The following is a 22,886-nucleotide window of genomic DNA, read 5'->3' as shown; positions in this document are numbered from 1 at the left end:
AACTCCTCAACTCAATTTTGACGAAAATGCAGATGGGACTGACTTGCGATTCACGGCAGTATAGCGTGAGAAAAATCCGAAAATATCCATTTTGACCGCCGCCCGTATCCCAAATCCATCCACGGTGGATACGCCGTAACTGCATTTTGGTAGACAGCATTTTCTTTTCTGCAAACAAACCCACTGCTGTCGGTCACCGTCAACTTCAGCGCGCGTTGTCCGATTTTCAAAATCGACAAAATGTTTTTTCGATCTCCCGTTCCCGTCCGTTATTTTATAATAATAGATACGGGACGCCATCGGCACCGGCTATTTTACGACCGCAAATCGAATTTACATTCATTCCCACTCACAAGCATGCATCTCGCGATCGTTGACGCCGACCGTCATCGATTTAATAATATGCACGATGATCATGATGGTGATGTCATACACCGATTCAAAGTGGAATTGACGGATCAATAAACACGTAGGGCGCCGTGATTATCTCTGTCACGTCACTTCATGTGATTAAACCGGCGTTCAGTAAAGTTGATTCGTCAATTTGAAAAAGCATTCCTCAATTGACGGCGAGGCGGAATTTAAATGATCGAGATTTTTCGATTAACTTCGCACCTGCTGTATGTCACCGCGTGATCTTGTCGAGCGGTGCACTGTTTTGTGTAGGAGGCGCCACCGGATCTAGCAAGAGATCAAAGCAAGCGAGCCGGATGGCGGATCAATGAGCATTCGATCACGTCGATCACCTTCGTATATCGAGAGCTGAAGAGGTTTCATTCTATCGTAGGAGGCGACGCGTATCATGCGTGGTTGTTGTCGTGGCGTCATGTTACCGTCGTCAACAAACGGATCGATCGATGACAACATTGTATATAGTAGTAGGCCGGTATCCACCCGCTAGCGACAACAATTTCAACATACAGGCGAGTGTGGGATGGGAAGGCAAAACGACAACGCGCGCGCGACGCATTTTGTCTCCCGTAGTGGCCGGGATTTTACGACTTTCAAGAAGTCATTTTACCATATTAGTACCGAGTCTCTTGAAACCCGTTCAAGGCTGGCGAGGCTCGTTTGTAAGGCCTCTTCAGGCTCGGCTACGAAGCACTATGTGCCAGAAATAAAGATTTTGCGACAAAATTAAAAGCACTTTCAGAATAAACAAAAATCAGTAAGATTAATACAAACTTAAGTAGGAGTGTTCGGGGCAATATGGGCCACTCAAGGAAAATGTCATGGAATGTATAGAAAATCGGCAAAAAACTATAGTTTAAATGCAAGTGACTTGTACTTTAAAATGTTTTCTTCCATGTTATGTCGTTAATTAATGTTAACATCAACTTGAAAATTATTTTTGGAACGTTTTTGAAATCATGTTTTTTTGCGTGTTCACCCAGAAGGTCAATATGAGCCGCCCAACGGAGTAGTATGAGCCACCTCATTCAATCGTATAATTTTTATTTAAAACAAATTAGAGAAGAGCTAATGATAAACAGTAAAATATTGGAAAATACATTTCATTAGCTTTTCTAGGTGCTTATTTTGATAGATACATAATACATAGTAAAAAGACCATGTAATTGTAGTACACCGTTTTTAAGCTTTAATATAGGTGGCACATTTTGCCCCGCCCCTTCGCTTTTTGAATAATATTCTGTTTTCTTATAATATAATTTTCTAATCTAATTTCTAAATCTAATTTCGCACACGAATTGTTCAGTATTATCAGAAGTTTCGATGTTTTGGTAAAATTCGCCACAATGATTAATATAATTGTCTTAAAGTCTTAATTTAAAACTTCCAAAATTATAAAATTTTCATGACAAAGGGTATTTTTTTTACATTTTTGTGAATAACTAAGCAACTAATTCCATATTTTGCCTAGGAGGAACCAATAAGCATCGAATATTTCACAATCATATTCATATTCAGGCATATGGTTGTGAAATATTTGATGCTTATTAGTGCCTCCTAGAGCAACTATTCCGAACTGTTATGCTAAGCACAGTTTTTTTCCTTATTAATTCAAACTTGGAGACTGGTGCCTTCTGAAACGTGATTCTTTTGTTCGTCACTATCGCTTTCTCCATAATCTGACATTACGAAAATGTGGCTGGAAATACAATGGTTCCCAACTGAGTAGTCGCGTCCTACACTGAGAATAATCCGCAGCTAGATTCTATGTTATCTATAGTTTATAAAATATTGAACACATTTTCTATCCAACTAACCGATTTTATTTTCAATCTTGTATTGAGAGTGTTTGAATATTTGCACACTGTTAGATGCTATCTAACCAAAACATATGGATTTTTACCAAAAAAATTTTTTCAGGTAGACTGGGCTATGGACTACATATCCAATGAAGTGAAAATTCATATCGATTATAAACAGCTTAATTTTTGACAACATTCAGCACAGTTCTCCAATTTTTTAAAAATTGGGTATTTATTATCAAAAAATTTTACAAAATGATCAAAGTTCATGTTCTAGAATGGACTTCTAATTAAATTCACGCTGAATTTTGTTAGTTTTTTTATGACGGTTTGTTTGATTTTGATTTTTGCCAAATTCGAAGGAAGTTCTCTATGACCTAAATATTCAACGTTCTCCTCTATATGTCAAAATGCGAACCTATTCGTATATGAACCGGATAGCCTCGCTACGAAAAACTTTTGTCAAAAATACCTTCAACTAAGTTTCGATATACAAGATTATGACGTATTCAGTGCTCTGATGCCTCTTATTTTACGAATATCGAACTGATTAGACATGTATCACAAGAGCTGTCTATCGAACGACTTTATCAGAAACACCAACGTTCTGATATGAAAGTTTAAAATTTTCACAAGCACCTCCTAGTTGCAGAATATCGAAAAAACAGAGCATATAGCACGTAGACCTGAACCTTCTTCTTCTTCTGTCGGGTGTGGGATCACTGCGTCCATTTTTTAGGACTATTGTGATATACCCTATTACTCTATGTACACAATGTTTTCCAGTAGCAAATGTGCCTCCGGAATACTTTGCGCATTTGACTGAACTTTGAACCATCTGCCATTGATGGGCAGAAGTCCTAGGTTGCAGTGTTGTAGTTCCCCCAATCTGGCGTGATCAGCCTAATAAAGCTAACCACCTCCCTGGGGGATGCGTTCCAAATATCAGCTGGCTGTAAGTAGTGCTTGCCAAATATTTTGAACCTACGATGGATGTGTGCACTGCAAGAGCAGAGAAGGTGTTGTGAGGTTTCGTCCGTCTCGTCACAGAAACGGCAATTTGTGTTTTGGACGACACCGATCTTGTATAAGTGGTATCTGCTTGGGCAGTGACCAGTTATTAGACCGATGTATGTTCTGAGATCCCTTTTGTTGAGACCTATAAGTTTTTGTGTTTGTGTCGTGTTTATTGTTACGAACCTTTTGGACTGATTCGCATTGGAAACTGTATTCCAATTTGATTGAATTTGACCGAACAACCAGTTGTTCAATTCCGTGTTTAGTGCAGAGTTTGAAATGCCAAGGAATGGCTCTGGACCAATGAACATATTGGTTGATCCATTCCTTGCTAGCTGATCGGCAATTTCGTTACCCTCTAGACCCGTATGTCCTGGGATCCAATATAGTTTAACTCGATTGCGTTCAGCTAGGGATTTCAGTGCAAGAATGCATTCCCACACAAGTTTTGAGTTACAAGTGAAAGCCTTCAAAGATTGAAGCGCTGCTTGACTATCAGAGAAAATACAGATGGTGGCATGTCTGTAATTTCTTTTCAGACACAGCTGCGCACATTCCTTGATTGCATAGACTTCTGCTTGAAATACTGTAGGCCACTGTCCAAGAGAGACAGAGATTTTGGTTTTCGGTCCGTATACTCCAGACCCTGTCAAATTATTCATTTTTGAACCATCTGTGTAGAATTTAATAGATCCCGGTGAAATGGTGGGTCCACCTCCTTCCCATTCCTCACGAGAAGGAAAGACCACCGTGAATGGCGAGTCATAGTTTACCACTTTTTCCATCCAGTCACTACATTTTTCAACAATAGGATTTATCGAAAATTCGTTTAATATACTGAGGTGACCTGTTAAGTCCCCTGACAGTAAGACTGTTGATCGTTTTAGCCGAAGAGCACTTTTCTCAGCATCCAGCTTTATGAATTGATCCAGCCGGGGCAGATTGAGTATAGCATCTAGGGCAAACGAGGGGGTACTACGAACTGCACCGGTTATGGCAATACAGGCAGTACGTTGAATTTTGTTCAGCTTAGCTCTAGCCGTAGCTTCCTTTGTCTTAGGCCACCAAACAAGGGACGCATAGGATATTCTAGGCCGAACGATTGTTTTATAGATCCACATGATCATACTGGGTTTTAGACCCCATGTTTTACCACAGGTCTTTGAGCAAACCCAGAGTGAATTGAGACCTTTATTTGTGATTGTTTGAAGATGGGTGTTCCAATTTAGTTTTGCGTCAAGTGTGATGCCAAGATACTTGACCTCATTTGAGTAAACTAATTGTATTTGGTTCAAGAAAAGAGGGTGGAGTTGTACCTTTCGTCTTTTTGTGAACGGTACAATTGTTGTTTTTGAAGGGTTTATTCCTAGTTTCTCTTTTTGACACCAGGAGAGTGTGTGATTGAGAGCAATTTGCATCCTTGATGAAATAACGCTGTCAAATTTGCCTCGTACAATAATGACTACGTCATCTGCGTATCCAACAACTTCAAAACCCCTTCTTTCTAAGCTATCTAGCAGTTCGTCCACTACTAATGACCACAATAAGGGAGAGAGTACTCCCCCTTGAGGGCATCCCCTTGTAGCCATTACAGTAATGCGCGAATCACTCAGCTCAGATGAGATCTGTCGATTTGCTAGCATAGCATGTACCCAGGTTGCAATGCATGGGTCGAAGTTTCTCCTCAACATTGCCGAACCTATAGACGAATAAGAAGCGTTATCGAACGCGCCCTCAATATCAAGAAATGCTATAAGAGCGATTTCTTTTGCATTAAAGGTTTTCTCGATCTTGTTCACTAGCGTGTGCAGTGCTGAGACCGTTGATTTTCCGCTTTGATAAGCAAATTGGGATTTAGAAAGAGGCATAGTTTTCATAAATTTAGAATCTATATACTCGCATAATACCTTCTCCATGATTTTAAGCATTACCGAGGATAGGCTTATCGGTCGGAATGCTTTAGGGTTGGTTTTGTCCTTTTTTCCTGATTTTGGAATAAAGACAACTCGAACTTGACGCCAATCATTTGGAATGTGTCCCAGAACTAAACTTGCCTTAAAAATCTCTACCATGTGTGGAATCAGTGTCTCTTCCTCTTTTTGGATAAGCGCTGGGAAGATTCCATCCATGCCAGCAGATTTGAATGGCTCGAAAGATCTCACTGCCCTAACAACCCTATCGCGAGTAAAAGCTTCTTTGGCAACCTTTATTGCGTCCCTTTTTGCTCCTGAGTCCCCTGATAGGAACCCGTGTGGAACTGAGACGTCAAGTCTGGCACCTTCAGCATTTAGACTCGTTTGTGGGATTGAATCAGGAAAGTGAACTCTTAGCATTTCACTCAGTGTTTCACGAGGTTCCACAGTGAGTGAACCGTCAGTCCTTTGAAGACTTCCCAAACCATTGGAGTGATCCTTCGAAAGAGTTTTATGAAGTCGAGCAGCTACGGGAGTTTTCTCAATGCTTTCACACATGAGAACCCATGATTTCCGTTTTGCTCGTCTCATTTCTTTGTTATACTCTGTCAGAGCCTTTCGGTATAGACTCCAATCAGAAGTGCGTTTGGCTCGGTTGAATTCCTTCCGAGCAGTTTTTCTGAGTTTATCAAGGTTGAAATTCCACCATGGAACATCTCTGTTCGAACTTACTGTTTTGATCGGACAGCTCTCTTGATAAGCATTTAGAATTTTGTTTTTAATAGAATCCGAAGCTGCTTCTAACTGTATAATAGTCTGAATATTCGGCTCTATTATATAGTCTTCAGAACGGAGAATAGCTGAGTAGGTTTCCCAATCAGTTTTCTTGGGATCTTTAAACGACTTTTGAATCATTAGACCCCCTTCCCACTCGAAGACTATATGTTTATGGTCTGACATAGATATTTCATTAGAAACATGCCAGTTTTTTATTTTATCCGAGATGGATTGACTGCATAAAGTCAGATCAAGGACTTCTTGTCGTAAAATGTTTTCAAATGTAGGCTTATCACCGACATTGCATATGTCAATATTTTTGGAGGAAAGAAACTGCAAAAGATGCTCACCTCTGATATTTGAGTTTGTACTTCCCCATACAAGGTGATGAGCATTGGCGTCACAACCGATGACGAAGGGGATGTTGTGTTTTTGACTGTAAGAGACAAGAGCAGCCATCTCTGGAGGAGGAATGTCTTCTGCGTCGCACAGTGCTTCGTCCCTTGGACAAAAGTCAAAAAATCAACTTTCATATTCGAAAGAATCAAGTAGGCCATGATGTTGACATATGTTTTGAGCGTGTTATACAGATACTAGAAAGTTCGTGCGTTTATCCAAACAAACCAAAACACCACGTGTTGACTAGTTGTTTCATTGTTATATATAATTCATTGTTTTTGTGTCAATCCAATCCCTTTTAAATTCGCTTTATTCCCATACTAATCACATTTTCAAAGTGAAAATCGTTAAGGATCGTGTTGAAACAAGTAAGTAGGAGTCATTCCGTTTAATTTTCTGTGATATATTTTAGAAATTGTAGAAAAAGATGCTTCTGAACAATAAGCTCCTTTAATACAGAAGAAAATTAAAACTCCCATCTTTTTCTACCCCATACAAAAAAGTACCTCAAAGTACCTTTCTGAAATCCACTTTAAAATAAAATTTGAAGTATTTTTCAAATTCTGAAAGTGATTCCAGCTGCATATGTCTGCCGATTGTATGTCATTTTATGATTTTTAGGTTTTGCTGCCACAATCATCAATAAAGATTGTTTCAAGCAATGGTATTCTGCCAATCCACGTATTCGAAAAAATCATGTTGTGGATTTCATGTACGATTGTTATAGCACTGATTCTTTCTCCCAGATATTTGAAAACAAGCTTAATACGTTTAGCAAATTTTATTGCTGCAAAATACACCAAAAATGGGCTAAATAAAGAAGATTATACGATATTTTTGTGAAGCAAAACTCCGACTGATTAGCAAAGCCAGTTTTGCTTCCGCGCAAACAGAAAATTGACGATGCAGAGTTTTCCAATTCGGCTGTAAAGGCTGGCATGGGAAGGCCTTTCATACCGTTCAATGAATGTTCAAGAAAAACCTATGTATTTCTTATCAATAATAATGAGCCTGAAGAGCTCTCGTTCGTAGCCTATGTATCAAATTGTTTCTAATAATCATCAAACAGAAACCCACGACATTTCAACTTTCTTTGTAGAAAAGAAGATAATGATTTGATTGATATGTTTTTGGATGATTAATAGCTGGGAAATGAATTGTATTGCTAATAAAAATAAATTTTATATAACCTTTATAAGGCTGATGCAAATATTATTTTTCTTTTATGTCCGAGACCACTTGGAAGTTACAGAGGGGGGGGGGGATAAAAATAAATAAGGAACAAAAAAAATATTTCCCCAATTTTTTGTTTAATTACTTTTTGAAAAAGGTGACAATAAATAAATCCAATGCTTGCCATTCACTTAGGTTTACTATAGGGTAGTTGTTTCAACGGCTTCTTTGCCTCGAAAACCTTATAAAGTCAAACAAAAACAAAAGAACTTTTTTTTTCTCCCCTTCAATATTTTCGACTTTTTGAGGGAGGTGGTGACATAAAAGAAAATTAATATTTGTATCAGCCTAATTGGGTTTGATTTCAGTCGTTTGAATAATCCGTGCTTTAATATGTTTATAAAAATTTGGTTATTGAGACACTTTTATATTTACGCATACCACATACATCGTTTATGCAAACGACTTAAGTACTTTTTCATGCGTTTTTGTTTTAAACATTTATTCAAAATCGAGCACTGTTCTATGGTGTCAAATGTAAAACGTGACGTATAAGCCACTTATGCCATTACTGATGTAATATGTGTCATTCATGCCAATAATGAGATTTTTTGTGTATAACGACTTTCTCATCAACTTCTTAGGGCAAAACCGCATAAAACATCCAGTTCTGACTTTTGTCCCCAAGTGCCATACGTTCGAAGCACTGTGCGTCGCCAGGGAAATACGCTGAAACCATAATGATCTCAGTACTGCCCCTAGCAGTAGAAACCTCCATCCTGACCGCCACGATGTCCCTTTTGATGAATTCTGTAATTGGAAAACATTTAGTATCATTGCGTATTAGAATAGCTGCTCTGGGAGAGAGCTGGCTGTCATCATATACCAACCTATACGAGTTTAGTTGAATACCTTGTATTCGAGTTTTGTTGACCCATGGCTCTTGAATCAGTGCCACGGAAAGGTGTTCTTTTGTGAATCTCCTGCAAAGCACATCTGTTGCGCACTGAGCATGATGGAGATTCACTTGGAGGATTTTAATCATTGCTGAGGCATTCCGCATTTTCCGGACGTTTGCCGTCCTTCTTTGGATGTTGCGGATCATCAACTTTTGATTTTGGGGGATGTCTTAGATTTTGGTTTATGTCCTTTCCCTTACCTAGGCCTGCTGGCTTATCCCCTGTGGTCAATTTTACACTTTTGACATTTCCACTGCCCTTATTGGGAGCCATTGATGTGACACCGCTTGGGCCAGGAAGTGAGATCAAACATGCATCTTTTCCATCAGAGGAAGACAAGCTAGCCTGTATGGTGGGAGTTGGTTGTGGGATGCTACTAGAGGCCTCCTCAGATTTCTCTTGGGTCGCCTGTCCAGTTGGATTGTCATTGGAGTTTGGGGTTGTGCTCTTTACTTTCCTCAACTGTATTTCTCCAAAGCGGTAGTTGAGGATGAACTTGGATTGAATGAGTTTTTCCATGGACGGTCCATCTACATTAAAGACCCACACCACATGCTTGTTGTTAGGAGTGAGCCGTTGCATGACACGCCAGTTGTTGGTAATCAGATCGTTCTGACTCTCGATGAGAGCTTTGATACGATCATCGGTGTATTGTGCGCTTTGAGGGAAGAAGGCTCGAATCAGTTCTGGACGTTGAATCTTATCCTCATCCATTGCAACCAACTCAACGCCTTCCAGGGGATTTAATGCAGGTGTTATCTCCTTTACCCATTCCGCAGTCTCCTGATCCTTACAAATAAGAACCATATGGCCAGACTTGTAGATAAGGTTAGAGAACTTGGGCTTCATTGTCGCGTTCCGTTGTTGTTCAATCCGAAGCAGCAGTGCCTCCTGGAGAACGTCCAGCTGAGTCGTTGAAAGTTGGGTCGTGGGGAAGTCTTTTGGGATTATTCCGACTCTCCTGCGACTGGTAATTCCACCGTAGCTTAGACTAGTCTGTTTTTTATCTTCTGGTGGGGGTTTGTTCGTCGAGGCTGTTGAGCTGTTGGTTTCCTGTTGCCCAACGCGCTTTCTCGGATTCAGGTGTTGTTTCATCCGTTTCTGCTTATGTTCTTCTTCAGCATTTGTAGACTTGTCAAGGTCCTGCCGAGTGCGTTTCGAAGGAGTTGACACCATAGCCTCACCCCCCGTGATTCTGGATAGGGCCTCAGGGCGGCTTAAGCCACTTTGTCGGAGTGCTTTTAGCTGCTTCCTTTGGCTCCGAGTGATCTTTTTGGTGCCAGTAGGTTTTTGTTTGTTCGCGTCATCTGTTGGATGTTGATCGGTCTTCCCATCAATAGGACCCGAGGTGACGTTCGATCCTGTGATTGATGGCTGCGATCCTGTCAAGTTTATTGTGACTGTAATTCCATCCTCTTCGTCGTCCATTGGTTCAACCGAAGGATGGAGTCCTGGGTCGTTCGGGAGTGTCAGAGGGAGGTCGGTTTTCATGTTTTCATGCGAACTACTGAGAAGCTCATCTTCGGTCAGTCCAAGCTTACCAAAAGCATTCTCTGTTTCCGTTTCGTCCGACTGGGAGAGGCCTTTTTCGAACTGAGGGAGGCAGTCGACACCTTTTATTTTGGTTTGCTTATTTGCACTCATTTTTGGTCCCACGAGTCGCTGGGGAAAGACGGTCCGAACCTGAACCTAACGAACAACTTTGTTGGAAACATTGGCGTCTGCATCGTGAGATATGAGTTTAAAATATTTTATGCTCTCTAGTGCCTCCTAGCAGCAGAATATTGAAGAATCGTAGAACACTTGATCTAAAGAACAACTTTACCAAAACATTAGCATATCGGAACTGCATCGGCCGATACATAAGTTTTACATTTCCATTGCTCATTAGCGCCTCCTAGTGGCAACCATATAGAACTAACCTAATTTTGAGTTGATGGGGAAGAAGTTGTTTTCATTTGCAGCCATGCGAAAAAAAATACCTACTGGATAAGTTCTTTTCAGTTAACCGGCAAATAACTCAACTTCAAGTACTATGCCGCTTACTCAACTCTGACAACAAAAGAAGGAGCAAATGAAATAGGGAGAGAAAAATAACTCAAAAATAAGTTCAAAAATACTCAAATATGGGTTTTCCGATTTATCCGTAACATTATTTGTAACAAATCCGGCCCAGTGCTAAGAAGCCATTTTAGAAGGAAGCATCAAACTCAAGAGGAATTTTCGATTTTGGCGACGGATTTTGACCGGTTTTCGCGGATATTTCCCTTTTTTTCATGCTACTTTCAAAGTTCGTCACATACAAAGTTTTTGTTCATAATCAAACATAATAAAGGTTTTGCAGTTTAAAACTACATGAAGTTTTCACATTTTCACCGTGAAAAGTTTTTCGCCATATTAAATTGTTGGTCCCGAAACGACGGTTTGTTTGCAAACATTGAATTGTCTTGGGGAACCAGATCCCAGTAGGAACCAGAGATGGTGGCTCATTTTTTTCCATGGGATTATATTTGTGGTGCCAGAAGGCTGAACAAATCAAAATTCATAACCCAACTGACGTTTGAATTGTTTTAAATTTGAACGATGTGCTAATACACACTGAAATGAATTTTATTGTAGAAACTACTAAATCCATGGTAAAATTAAGAACTGCACCAACGATTTTCAACCGACTACATTCATCTGTTAACTCTATCAAAACATGGTCAACATCACTAGACAAGAAAATATATTCAGTTTATTTAACCAGAGTTGCAGTATTTATGATTAGCAACATTCTTGATTTGACAAGTTTTGCATCATACTTTTGACCACACTGTACGGTGGGTATCACCGAATGGAATACAATGCTTTGTAGTGGATGCTACTTTGGACATGATCGCATTTACTACACTGCTCAGTGATTTTTACCAGATTATAGTAAACTTAACAGATTGTAGTCGGTTGAAATTCGTTGGCGCAGTTCTTCATTCTACCATGGATTCGGTAAATGATACAACAAAATTTGTTTGCGTGCAGCTTTTTACTAGCGTTAATGGCTGCCGCTGGTAGAGAGCAAACGATTTGACGTTTGGTGAATCCATTCAATACACACCTTGGACATGCCCTATATCAACCGCAGTGAGTCTGGATGTCTCGGGCCCGACTATTTGACAGGCCAATCGGACCCTCTGTCACCATAGAAGATGGTGTCAAATCGTCAAATTGACTGATCCCTACCAGAAAACCAGTCTGTTATCGGCAGCCATTAGCGCTCGTTAAAGGCTGGATTATTAAAAAAACAGATTATTAGCGGTCAAATCAACAGAGTTATGCGGTACTACTAAGATGCATTTTGAATTGAATTGAAATAGGGATTTAATATTTGATCAAAATTTATATCCTTTTTTGGATCAGTTCACTTAGGTGTCGGCCAGGGTAGACGCGAATTGCGAAGCGAAGTGAAAATAGCATGGGAAGGAATATCAATTATTAATAATGAAATATCAAACTCCAAAGGATTTTCGCGTCGCTTCGCGTGACGAGTCTACCCTGGCCGCGGCCTTAGACAAATTTGGAAAACACTAGAACAAACTGCGAAACTTGACAGCCAGTGACATAGTTCTACGATTTCCTTATTTAAACATCAAAATGCTGTGAATGTGTCTCTATTTTTTCTTTGGGTTTTTCACAGCGTGATAAAAGCTTTCAGAGGAAGTTTAACTGAGCCTATTAGAAGAAATAGCTTGAAGATAACTGAAAGATATGTTGAAAACTGATAGATATCAAATCAATTTGACTTGTAAATTCATAACAGTGGCGCAAACTGGTGCTTCGGTGATAGCTAAAAACTTCCGGGATAATTGTAGAATTACTTAAGAAGCTGAAGATTCTTTCCTAAATGATTCAAGTGCTCCTTGACATATTTCACTGTAATTCTGGAAATCTACAAGCATTTTTAGTGTATGTGACAAAAATTCTCTCAGAAATTCTTTAAAATATACTCTATTTTTATGAATCATGGGATATATAATTTAATCATTTTCTAGGAATAAATAAAGGAGTACCTTTCCGAAATGTTTACAAAAACTCAGCCAAGATCTTCTACAGAGTGCGCTTCCAGAGTTCTGTAGAAATTGCTCGACAGATTGTCAACAATTTCACATTTCGCTAACAATTTCACATTGTTTGAAGCGTTTAAATCAACTATGTTAAGGGTAGAACACTTACTTAACTTTTGCATATACATGGATACATGTATGCTGATTTGCTGTTCCAATCTCGTATAAGATTGGTTTCAAATTATCAAATCAAGCAGAGTTCCTAATACATTATTTGCAGTCAACGAAATTTAGTGCTTAATTTAACCTTCTTTGTGCATTGGGGTCATTTTTGGCAAATCGTCACTTTAAAAGTTACCGCTCTTTTTTTGTAGAGAAAAGAGATAGAAATCTGAAATTTTTAATTAAGGGTCAAAAATGACCCGTGACGTTGAAATGCTCTCAAAAATCAATTTTTGAACCAATTTTTGTTCTTATAGCTTCATATGAAACATATGAGACAGGAGAATGGAATGTTTTGACCCTCTAAGGAAAATGACGATTTATCGCTGATGAATGAGAACTATTGATTGCGAACGAAATTGTGAGATTAGTTCAAATACAATTCCGGGAATTCATTCAGGAAAACCTCCAGAGATTCCATCAAGAGTTCCTCCCGAAATATCTCCAATGTTTTCACTAGCCATTTCGGCAGACAGTCTTCCAGATATTGCTCCCGAATGTCCTTCGACGATTCCTCCAGGGATTGTACCAGAAATTCCTACAAGATAATCTCTATCGTAATGCGATTTCTCTAGGAATTCCATCAGGAATTCTCTAGGATTTCCTCCATGGAGAACTTTTGATCGTTACTCGATTTAAAGAACTTCCTTCTTAAATCTTTCCAGAAACTTCTCCAAGGATTCCACCAAGAAAATCTCTACATGAATACTTGGATTTATCCAGGAGGAATCTCAAAGAAATACTCCCGTTATTTCTCCAGTGATTTCTACAGAATTTCACAGGTAGACCTCTCGAGATTTCTCCATAAATAATTCCGAAGATTTCTTCATGGTTCCTAACAGGAATTTCTTCAGAGTGTCCTCCAGGGATTCTACAAGATATTCCTTCAAGAATTCTCGTAGAGATATATCATAGAAAATCAATACAAGAAATACTCCAAAGATTTTTGCAAGTAATCCTCCAGGAATTTATCGAGATTTTTTTTTTCTAGAGATTCGTTATTCCTGTACATATTCCTCATGAATTCCTCCAAGGATTTAGTCAGAAATCACCCTTAGATTTTTTCCAGGAATTTGCTCGAGTAACTCCTTTGCTGAAAAAGTTTTTGAAAAGCCCCTGGATAAGTTCCTAAAGGAATCGCTGCAGAAATTCTTTGGGCCATTTCCGGATGATTTCTCTAGAAAAAAAATATATATCTGGTGACCATAAGACTGTCCCCAAGGACTCCTCCAAGATTTTTTTCAGGAGTTGTTCGAAGAAATCCTTTATTAAAGAAGTTTTTGAAAAGCCCCTGGGTGAACTTCTGGAGGAATCGCTGGAGCAATTCTTTGGGCCATCCCTATAGAGACCACTTGAAAAATTACATGAAGTAATCCTAAGAGTAATTCTGGGAGAATCCCTTGCGAAATCCTTGCCTTTTCCCTGGAAGATTCCTTGGAAAATTCTTTGACAAAATAAAGAGATAACTGATTTTTTTCATAGGCACCCATATTGCGATATTTTTTTGAGTAGAGAGCCGGATCCTATTCGTGGTACTATAGGTTCACTTCGGCAGTTGAGATTTTTATAAGCTACTGAGCTCATATTTGACCACAATATGCGTTGCATTGATGTGCTTCTTATTGTAAAAATTCAGATAATTCGGCTGTCAAACCAGACGGACCACCCCCCCCCCATGCCAAAGTGAATCTTGGAAGTGCCCATGTAGCTTTGCACCCTATTTTTGGAAAAAAAAATCTTGAAGAAATCGTTGGTTAAATTTTTGGAGAAATCCTTGGAAATTTTCCTGAAAAAAAAAAACCTGGAATTCATGGATCCCTGAACGAATCAATGAAAGGCTACCTGGGTTAGTTGATGAAGGGATCTTTGAAAAAATCCCTAGTAGTAATTTCTTGTAGAATACCTGGAGAAATTGCTGATGGAATCCCTGGAGCGAGCCCTGGAGGATTCCATGGAGCCCTGAAGAAGACTACCTGGGGATATTCTTGGTGGAATCCATGGAGAAATTTCTGATGAAATATCTGGAGTAACCCTTGAAGAGATTGTTCTGGAGAAAGGCTTGGAGACATCTCCCCAGACAACCAAAATGTACGCATAACGAAATCACCTGGAGGCTTTGTATGTGCAAAATTTCACTTATAAGATGTCGCGAAAAGGCTTTCTACGTACAAAAGTGGAGGCGATATGCGTGCATATATTATGTGATGCATAATAACATACAATGCGAGTGTTTATATATTCCACCGAACTAACCTGTGATCTTATGCGACTTAACTTATGATAACAAATGTTGATTTGACAGCTGCTACGAATTGATTCGACTTACTTTGTACGAGTGTACGGAACGAAACAAAATGTGCAAATGAACTCAGAAAAAAAGGGTTTTATGCGAGGAAACACATCAATTTGACGAGTTTATCCACGGTGTTTTGCGAGTTTGATATAATTAGTATGAATAAACGAGTTATAACGTGAACTTTCATGCGATTTCTGGTTGTCTGGGTCTGCATGGATCCCTGTAGAGTTTTTTCAGGATTAATCCTTAAAGGAGTCTCTGGAAGAATCTTTGAAACAGTAACAGGATAAATCGCTTGAAAAATATCTGGAAGTATTCTTGGAAGAAGACCTTGTAAAATTTTTTGTAGGAATCCCAATAAAAAAATATTTGAGGAATCTTAGAAGGATTCACTGGTTAAATTTACTTATGTTCTCAAAAATTCAAAAACAATACATTTATGTTATCGATTTTTCTTGCAACAATTTGAAAGGGTTCGTTTTTTTTCAATTTTCTGTTTTTGATCATTCTTTGCTTAGACAAATGATGAAGCAGCATATTATTTGCTTTTATTTTATTTCATAGGGAAGGTGTGCCGGTATTCGCCATATATATGGCTGCCAATTGTTTAGTGTTCGCTAAATTGCTTCAAGATTATACGAAAACATTCTTGGTAATCTCAAAATTTGCTCAGAAAATCATAGAAAAAAATCATTTTCCTTAAAATTTTTGCTCCTTTGCACCTATTTTTCGCCATGGTGTTCCTGATTTGCCACCCTCCATAAGAAATCAATATAGGTGGCAAATTCAGGTACCGAAATTAAAAACGTGGCAAATACTGGCGCAAATGGTCCAGTACTCGCCACCCCCATTTTCAATACAAAAACAAAGTTTCTGATTGGTTTTTATATTTTCCCTGCTGAGTATAAATTGAAAGCCATCGTTTAATGTACTGACAGTACCCAAAGGTCTTTTGATTTGTGTATAAACAATATTTTTCCTTAGGGTGGCCAAAACTGGTTCACCTCCCCTACTTTTATTCTTTATTTTAATGATATCTATATAAATAAAAATGGAGTGGTGTTTGTATGTTACAAAATGGCTTACGAACGGGTCAGCGCATTTGAATGATAATTGTTCCGTTTTGTTCCTCAAGGGTTCCGACGTGTTCGTATGTATAAAAATCCCAGGATATTCACCGGAAAGGGAGGGAAAACGAGAGTGAACGGAACTGTCATTTTGTATAGGACGATCCATAGCGTTTTTCTACAGCCTACTTGATGGCAAGACGAAGTTTGCCGGGACCACTAGTTTGTAATAAAACGTGAATGGTATTCGTGCACAAAAATGATAACAACTAATAATTTTGGAACTATGTCTGTATTGGCTTAAGGTATCAGTACACACTTTGTCAAGGCAAGTATTTGGCAATTTGACGTTTCAGACGTTTGGCCAATGTTTGCCGTTTGCCTACCATTTGCCAAACGTCAGTGCATGAGGAAACAACATCTGACAAACTCTTATTCGTCTATGTTTGCCACTCTAGAACAGAAAGAAATTGCAAACTTGACGAAATAAACTTTGTTTTGGTATACTTTTGTATTACCTGTGTATTTTGTCGTATTTATTAATTTAGACAAATATTTGCACAAATGGCAATTTTCTACTGATATGGAAACCTATCAGTAGATAATTGCCATTAGTGTGTACTGGAAGATTTTTTTTTTCTGAGTTTTATCACTTTGAAATGCAAGCTTTTTTTCTGAGTTTTTTTCAGAGTTTTATCACTTTGAAATGCAAGCTGAAAAGTCATCATTGTTGCCAAAACGAATGACGGGCTACTTAGCCTTAAAAAGATCTCTTTGGCTTTTGTCGCAAAATTTTGATTTTCGGCCCATAGTGCGAAAAGAGGGCCGAGCGTGGAGGTGGTGAGGACGATGAAGTCATCAATTACGTCGCAAGGCACCGAGGGGAACCTTCTCTCGCGGAAGTGACCGCACCAAATTGGTTTGCAGTCAGCCGTGATGTCAGAGAGCGGAGGTGTGGGTGGCCTTCCAGATTACTGGACTGATGAACGTGCATACAGTGGAGGTCGATTGTAAGGCTACCGACAAATGGTGAACGCGCAAAAGGGCGAAAAAACTCGCTGAACTTTTCTAAGCGACCGAAGGAACAATGAGATATTTTTTTCTCTTTCGCTCTCTTTTGATAGTACAATACTGATGTTTTTGGTAAGATTTTCAGTATAGTTCGAAACATGGTTATCGATTTATACGAAAAGCGCATCAGAATACGGTTAAAATATTGATGAAAGAGAGAGTTAGATATGCCGTTTGGAAAAGTTCAGCGAGAAATCTAGTAAGCCTTTACAAATGGTTCCCATTCGTCGCGGCCTCCACTGTGTGTATCAAGCCCAGAAAAAAACGACCTACTGCGATTGTGATTTACGGGCAGAGAAAATTCTTCACTTCCTTTTCTTCTATCCGTTTTAATCTGCACCACCTTGGCGGTATAGAGGCGAACACGCAGGGCGTCAAACTAGTTGGGATGATTGCCGACCAATTTTCCTCGGTTTTTTAACACTTCTCACTCTCTCTCTCTCTTGATTTCGTCAGTTATACACACTGTCATCAAAATAACACACGTCTAGGTACGTAATGGCACTGCTGACCCAATTTCTCGCGGTTCTGCTTACATACGTCTCTATACCTCTGTGACGAAGGCGGCCGCAAGGGCGTAAAAGAGGCAAGTTAGAGAGCTAATGACCTCTTGTCGCCACGAGGGCTGAACGGAATAATTGGTTGCACGCGACACGGTTTAGCCTTTCGGGGTGTGTTGCTTGCTGTAATCAGATGGTCTATTTTTGGCCGTGAGTGATTCGCACACGTGGGCAACGTGAAGAACGACAATTTTTTTCCCGCAACAATCTATCATTAACAGTAGTGAAACACGCATCTTTTTTCTCTTTTTCGTTAGAAAAAGCATTTAAATGCATAGAAAAATATGGCCCTTCCTCAAATATTGTCCGGAAAGTTAGAAGTTACCCAACAAAACAAAACTAGTGATTTTCACTAAGTCTGCCTTGATTGTTGTTGGCGAACTGGAATTACCTTGAAGTTTGTTTCATATTTCGTGTGTAAAATTGTTCTAAAAAGTAAGAATTATGAGATGAAAACGATTTGAAACGAAAATTTATTTGAGATAACTTATTGAGGGTATTGCATATGAATATCGTAATAAGAAGCCTCGTGAATCTTCTGAGAGGTTTATTTTTCCCTTTTTTCATGTCACTCCCTTAGACGAGGAAATTCGTTTTTGCTTGTAAATAATCCAGACAAGCGTGTTGCAATTAGATGTGAAATGTCATGACATTTTCAACGCATCCATCTTCACCGACTAAGAAAAGTATATTTTAATTGGTGATCTCGGCGAGCAAAAATCCTTCTTTGGCAACATTTCCCACTTCATATCCACCCAGGGAAAATGGTTTTCCCTATGATTCGGCTGCCAGTGGTGTCGTTATTTATAGCTCACACCAGCCGACATCCATCGTCGTCGCCGTCGCCGATTCCGTAAATTCCTCACCGAAGATGAAAAACACTCCCATTCCCATATCGCTTCGTTTCGTCGCGCACATATTTCATTCATGTTTCATCATTTTTGCTCAGGACGGGAAGGTGTTAGGGTAAACAACTATTTGGGCACTTCTATGATTCACTTTGGCAAAGCGGTTTTTCTCGGTAGAATTGTCTAAAACTTAGCGTAAAGCGTCAACTCGCTTGAGCCTAAAAAAATAATGCGATGCATCATGTGCAAAAATATGAGCGTTGTAGCTTCTGAAAAAAAAAACCTTGCCGAAGTGAATCCAAACTGCCGAAAATAGGATCCGACCCCCTCTTCGAAATTAAGCACCGCCGACTGCGATGCGACGCTTCGCTCCGACACTTCATCGCATCGCGGTTGTCAGAAAATCAACGGTGGCTGTGACTTACCTACTCCTTCACTCATCATCCCTGATCTCTCACTCTCAGTGCATTTGCAATTTGCGATTTTTGGTTGCTGGCCAAAATCGAACCCTGTCGCTCGTTTGTTACTAAAAGGTTTGAAGAAATTTATTAACTCCCACGAAATCACGAACACGTTGAACACACATCTCACTCTCTCTCTCTCCATCGATGCATTTTATATTTATCGATCATCCGTATTTTAGCGAACTTTATGTTTATGACATTATAGCAGGCCTTGAACCGTTCCTCTTTCGCAGCAGAGGAGCATGACGCTGAAGGTCGGCCAATCGATCGCAGTTGGCCGAGCAGGCCGCAATTTCAGCGTCAGCGATGGAAAACTCGATACTAATTCAGTTTTGTTTCTCTTTTCTCCCTCACTTGTTCCGCGTGCGAAATTTTAGCACCACCACATCGAATGCAGCCTCGGCCCTGCGACCACAGACCGGCACAAGCACCAGCAGCAGCAGCACACAGGTTCAGGACATCAACTCTCCGCTGATACAGGTTAGTGAGGTGGTACTGTGATTCCATCAGCATTTTGTCTGCGTTTTTCATGGGTCAAACCGGGTCTGTGTCATTTCATTTGTCAAAGTCGGTTATCATTTGGTGAAGAGAGATGGTGGGCGGCATGTGTATGCGTACGGGGTAGCATTAGAATTCAAATAAGCCTTAAACATTTGCTTGAACATTATCATTGGAAAAACAGTCAGCTTTCTACAGATCGATGTTGAAGGAATTATCGAGTTATGAGGAACCATCAAGGGAGCCATGAAAACTAGCTTTTACTATGGTTGCATAACTCGATATCGAGATCTGACAGCAAGTCTTAAACTACGTAGAGCCTACTTGTCTGACACAAGAGTTTCACTAAAGAATGGTGAGAGCATAGGCGAAATTGCATGTTTTCCCTAGTAGAAATACCGTTAGAAGCCGAAATTCTGACTTATTCTGAACTGTATTTCTTTAGAATCCAAACTCCAGTAGGTTCTATGAATGGTTCAGATCATCTAGGTGTTCCTACAAAGAAAAACCTTCAAGATTACACGCATGAAATATGGTATAGTCGAATTTCGTTCGTTTCACTATCTTTAGGTGGGCTTCGTTCTAATTGGCTCCCGTTAGGTGGGCTATAGCCCATTTAAAACAATGGCAAACGTCACTTTTTGACATAAAGATCGATTTATTGATGTTGGTAGCTCTGAATTTCTATGAGCCTATTCACAAGACGTTTCAAATCAGCTGATCGGGAAGCTCTTTGACAGTTCTTCCATGGAAATGACAGCCTTGTGTTAGCGCCGGTCCTCCACCGTTGTAAACAAATGCATAGACGGACCTGTCATACGAAAAGGCCTATTGTATTCATTTTTCTGGCAGCTAAAAACTCGGCCCGATCAGTGAAAGTCCTTCATTAGGTGGGCTACAGGTTTAGTGCAACGAACGAAAGTTAACTGTATTTTAAATGTATTTCTATCTGATCAAGTACGTCGATTGTGCTGTGGCTTCTCGGGAGTGGTGCTATCGGTGTTACAGAGCTATACATGGCATGCTTAGGGTAGTACTGTTCAACAGGCTTTGAGTAAACTCAAAGAGAAGAACCCTTGCCGATTTGATAGGACTCCTGTCGGGTTGGTTGTAGTTTAATGATTAAATTTTGACGTTTCTTTTCTTTGGGTTTACTCTAGTGTAGTTATGGAAAAATTGATTTCAATCATCGCATCATAGGTTGAGCGTATTCTAGTATATATTGTATCTCGTCTAGTTGTAGTGGTTCTCATTAGAACAATTTGTCTTGTCTCATTTGTTGGATGCTTTCCATAAGGGTCAATGTCAATTTTGTGTCCCAATTTCCAAAAGTAAATTTTCCAAATCTTTTGGACTCAATATTTGCAGAATTCTCATTGTTTTTCAATTGCTCTAGGACAGCGGTTTGCAATCCTCTAGTAGTCGTGAGGCGATTAAAGAAACGGTCGAACAAGTAGTAAGTATATGCAAGGTTATTGCATTCAGTAGAGTTTAGGAAAAAAACGTTATATACCCAATGGTAACAATATTGCCAAAATTGATCGTGCAACTAGTCCTACATATCTTCAAATGATTTACTGACATTAAGGTCCCCGAAACTAACTGAACGTAAGTTCTGATCTCTGGACTTTTTTTTACAATAGAAAATATATTCATGAAGGGTCATAGAAAAAAATCATCTTGAAGTAGCGCATCTAAAGGCACCGTCATTGCCCTAGCAGGCAAATGAAGTTGAGAGAAGGAATATTAGTGAGTACCCTTTAATATTTGAAGACCTTCTTGAACTCTACATCTTCCCAAAGGTCAGTGGAAGGGATATATGTTAATGAGGAGGTTCGTCGTTTCTTAGAATTCACTTCGATACGTGACTAGACTTTGATAAACAATCATTCATGAGTAACATTCCCACAAAAGTGAAATTCCGGCTGTGCTAAACGACTAAGTATAACGTTACAACATATCTGTTCATTTTTTTTAGTAATTACAAAAATTCAATAAATGAGAAGCTATGTGTAGTTATATATTGTGTAAACACGAGTAGAAGCTAATGATGACACCTATACTGCCTATGTTCGCATAGTCGACGTAAGCGCCAAAATGCGAACGGCACTTAGGCAGCGTCCTCAATGCATTTTCCCGACAATGGTGGTGGTCACCTCGACCATGCGAACATGGGCAGTATTGTGACGAACCATACATAGGTAAAATACTTGTCGTTGTATTTGGTACAAAAGCAAGAAACAAGCTCACCAATTGATAAAATATCCTCACTTGAGCTTAAAACCATTATTATACTCGTCTTTGTTCTCTCGCTACTTACACGCTCTACACGTAGGCTGAGATACAAGATTACTCCGGAGAAGCGCTTTATCGGACCCGATTGCTTTTTTTTTTATCACAAAGCACTCTTCTATAGGATATTTTATAGGAAAACTCACAGTTTATCACTTTATCAATTTATCAGTAGAAACCTTCAGTTATTTCTCCAGAGATTGTTACAGGCGTTCTCCGAATGCATTTCTGCAGACATTTTTTCGGGGTGCTTCATGCAATATCTACAAGGTAGACTTTCAGAAATCCCTCTAGAGATTATTTGAGTAATAATCTCAGTAATAACCTCAAGGATTCTTTCCAGATTTTCAAATGAATCGGTTCAAATACCATTCATTCAAATTTATTGAAAGGTTACTCCAGCAGTTTCTTCATCAAATTTAATTAGTGATTTCACTAAAGATTTTTCTTGGAGGGTTCGCTCTAAGAAAAACTACAACAATACTTCCTATTATCCATCTCCTAACTCTGGCAGTTATTCCTACGAGATTTCGATAGTTTCAATTTGTTTTAATTTCAGGGGTCCCTCCGGGTCTTTCTAGAGAAAATCCTGCGGGATGTCATTGAAAGTTTCCTGCAGTTCCACATAAATGGTTGGTGTGTTCGCAAAAATTGTCCGATATCTCAAATGACAGCTTGGAAATATATGTGATTAATTTAGTATAAAAAATCGATTTCATATTAAACATTCGGCTTGTGACGCAGTTAATAAATTGGCGCGGCTTTTGCCTTTGCCTGCATATAGCTAAGAGTTTGATATAATTCTGAATTTTTATACATGGGTCAATCAGATATAATACCAAGCTTTTATTTGAGGCAACAATTTCTGAGATCGGACTATTAATGAGAACACAGTAACTATTTAAATAAAAAATAGTCAAAAAGGTTGGGCAGGCCTGGTCTAAAGGTAGGTAGTGGGTGGGTGTCCTCGATATGTTACAACTTATACAAGTAATCATACATAATATAAAATAGCCATTTTTGACGTTATGAAATTTGTGAAGAATGTTCCTTCGAAGATTCCTGAATTAGTTCTTC

At 39.2% G+C, this 22,886-nt stretch overlaps 1 protein-coding gene across 4 annotated transcripts in view; it reads left to right on the top strand.

Moving 5' to 3' along the window:
- The window catches only part of LOC5568331 (heat shock protein beta-1), a 62,347-nt gene that overhangs the window by 33,564 nt on the left and 5,897 nt on the right, over positions 1–22,886 (top strand). For 2 of the 4 annotated variants that reach the window (XM_021839249.1, XM_001657933.2), the window contains 2 exons: positions 19,397–19,499; positions 20,914–20,973. In XM_021839249.1, coding sequence (XP_021694941.1) covers positions 19,397–19,499; positions 20,914–20,973 — 163 coding nt within the window. The remainder of the gene's footprint in view (positions 1–19,396; positions 19,500–20,913; positions 20,974–22,886) is intronic. The other 2 variants (XM_001657932.2, XM_021839251.1) reach the window with 1 other exon arrangement.

The sequence above is a fragment of the Aedes aegypti genome, chromosome 1 (genome assembly GCF_002204515.2).
Source record: "Aedes aegypti strain LVP_AGWG chromosome 1, AaegL5.0 Primary Assembly, whole genome shotgun sequence".
In the NCBI taxonomy this organism is placed as follows: domain Eukaryota; kingdom Metazoa; phylum Arthropoda; class Insecta; order Diptera; family Culicidae; genus Aedes; species Aedes aegypti.
This window is presented reverse-complemented; position numbering and strand designations above follow the sequence as displayed.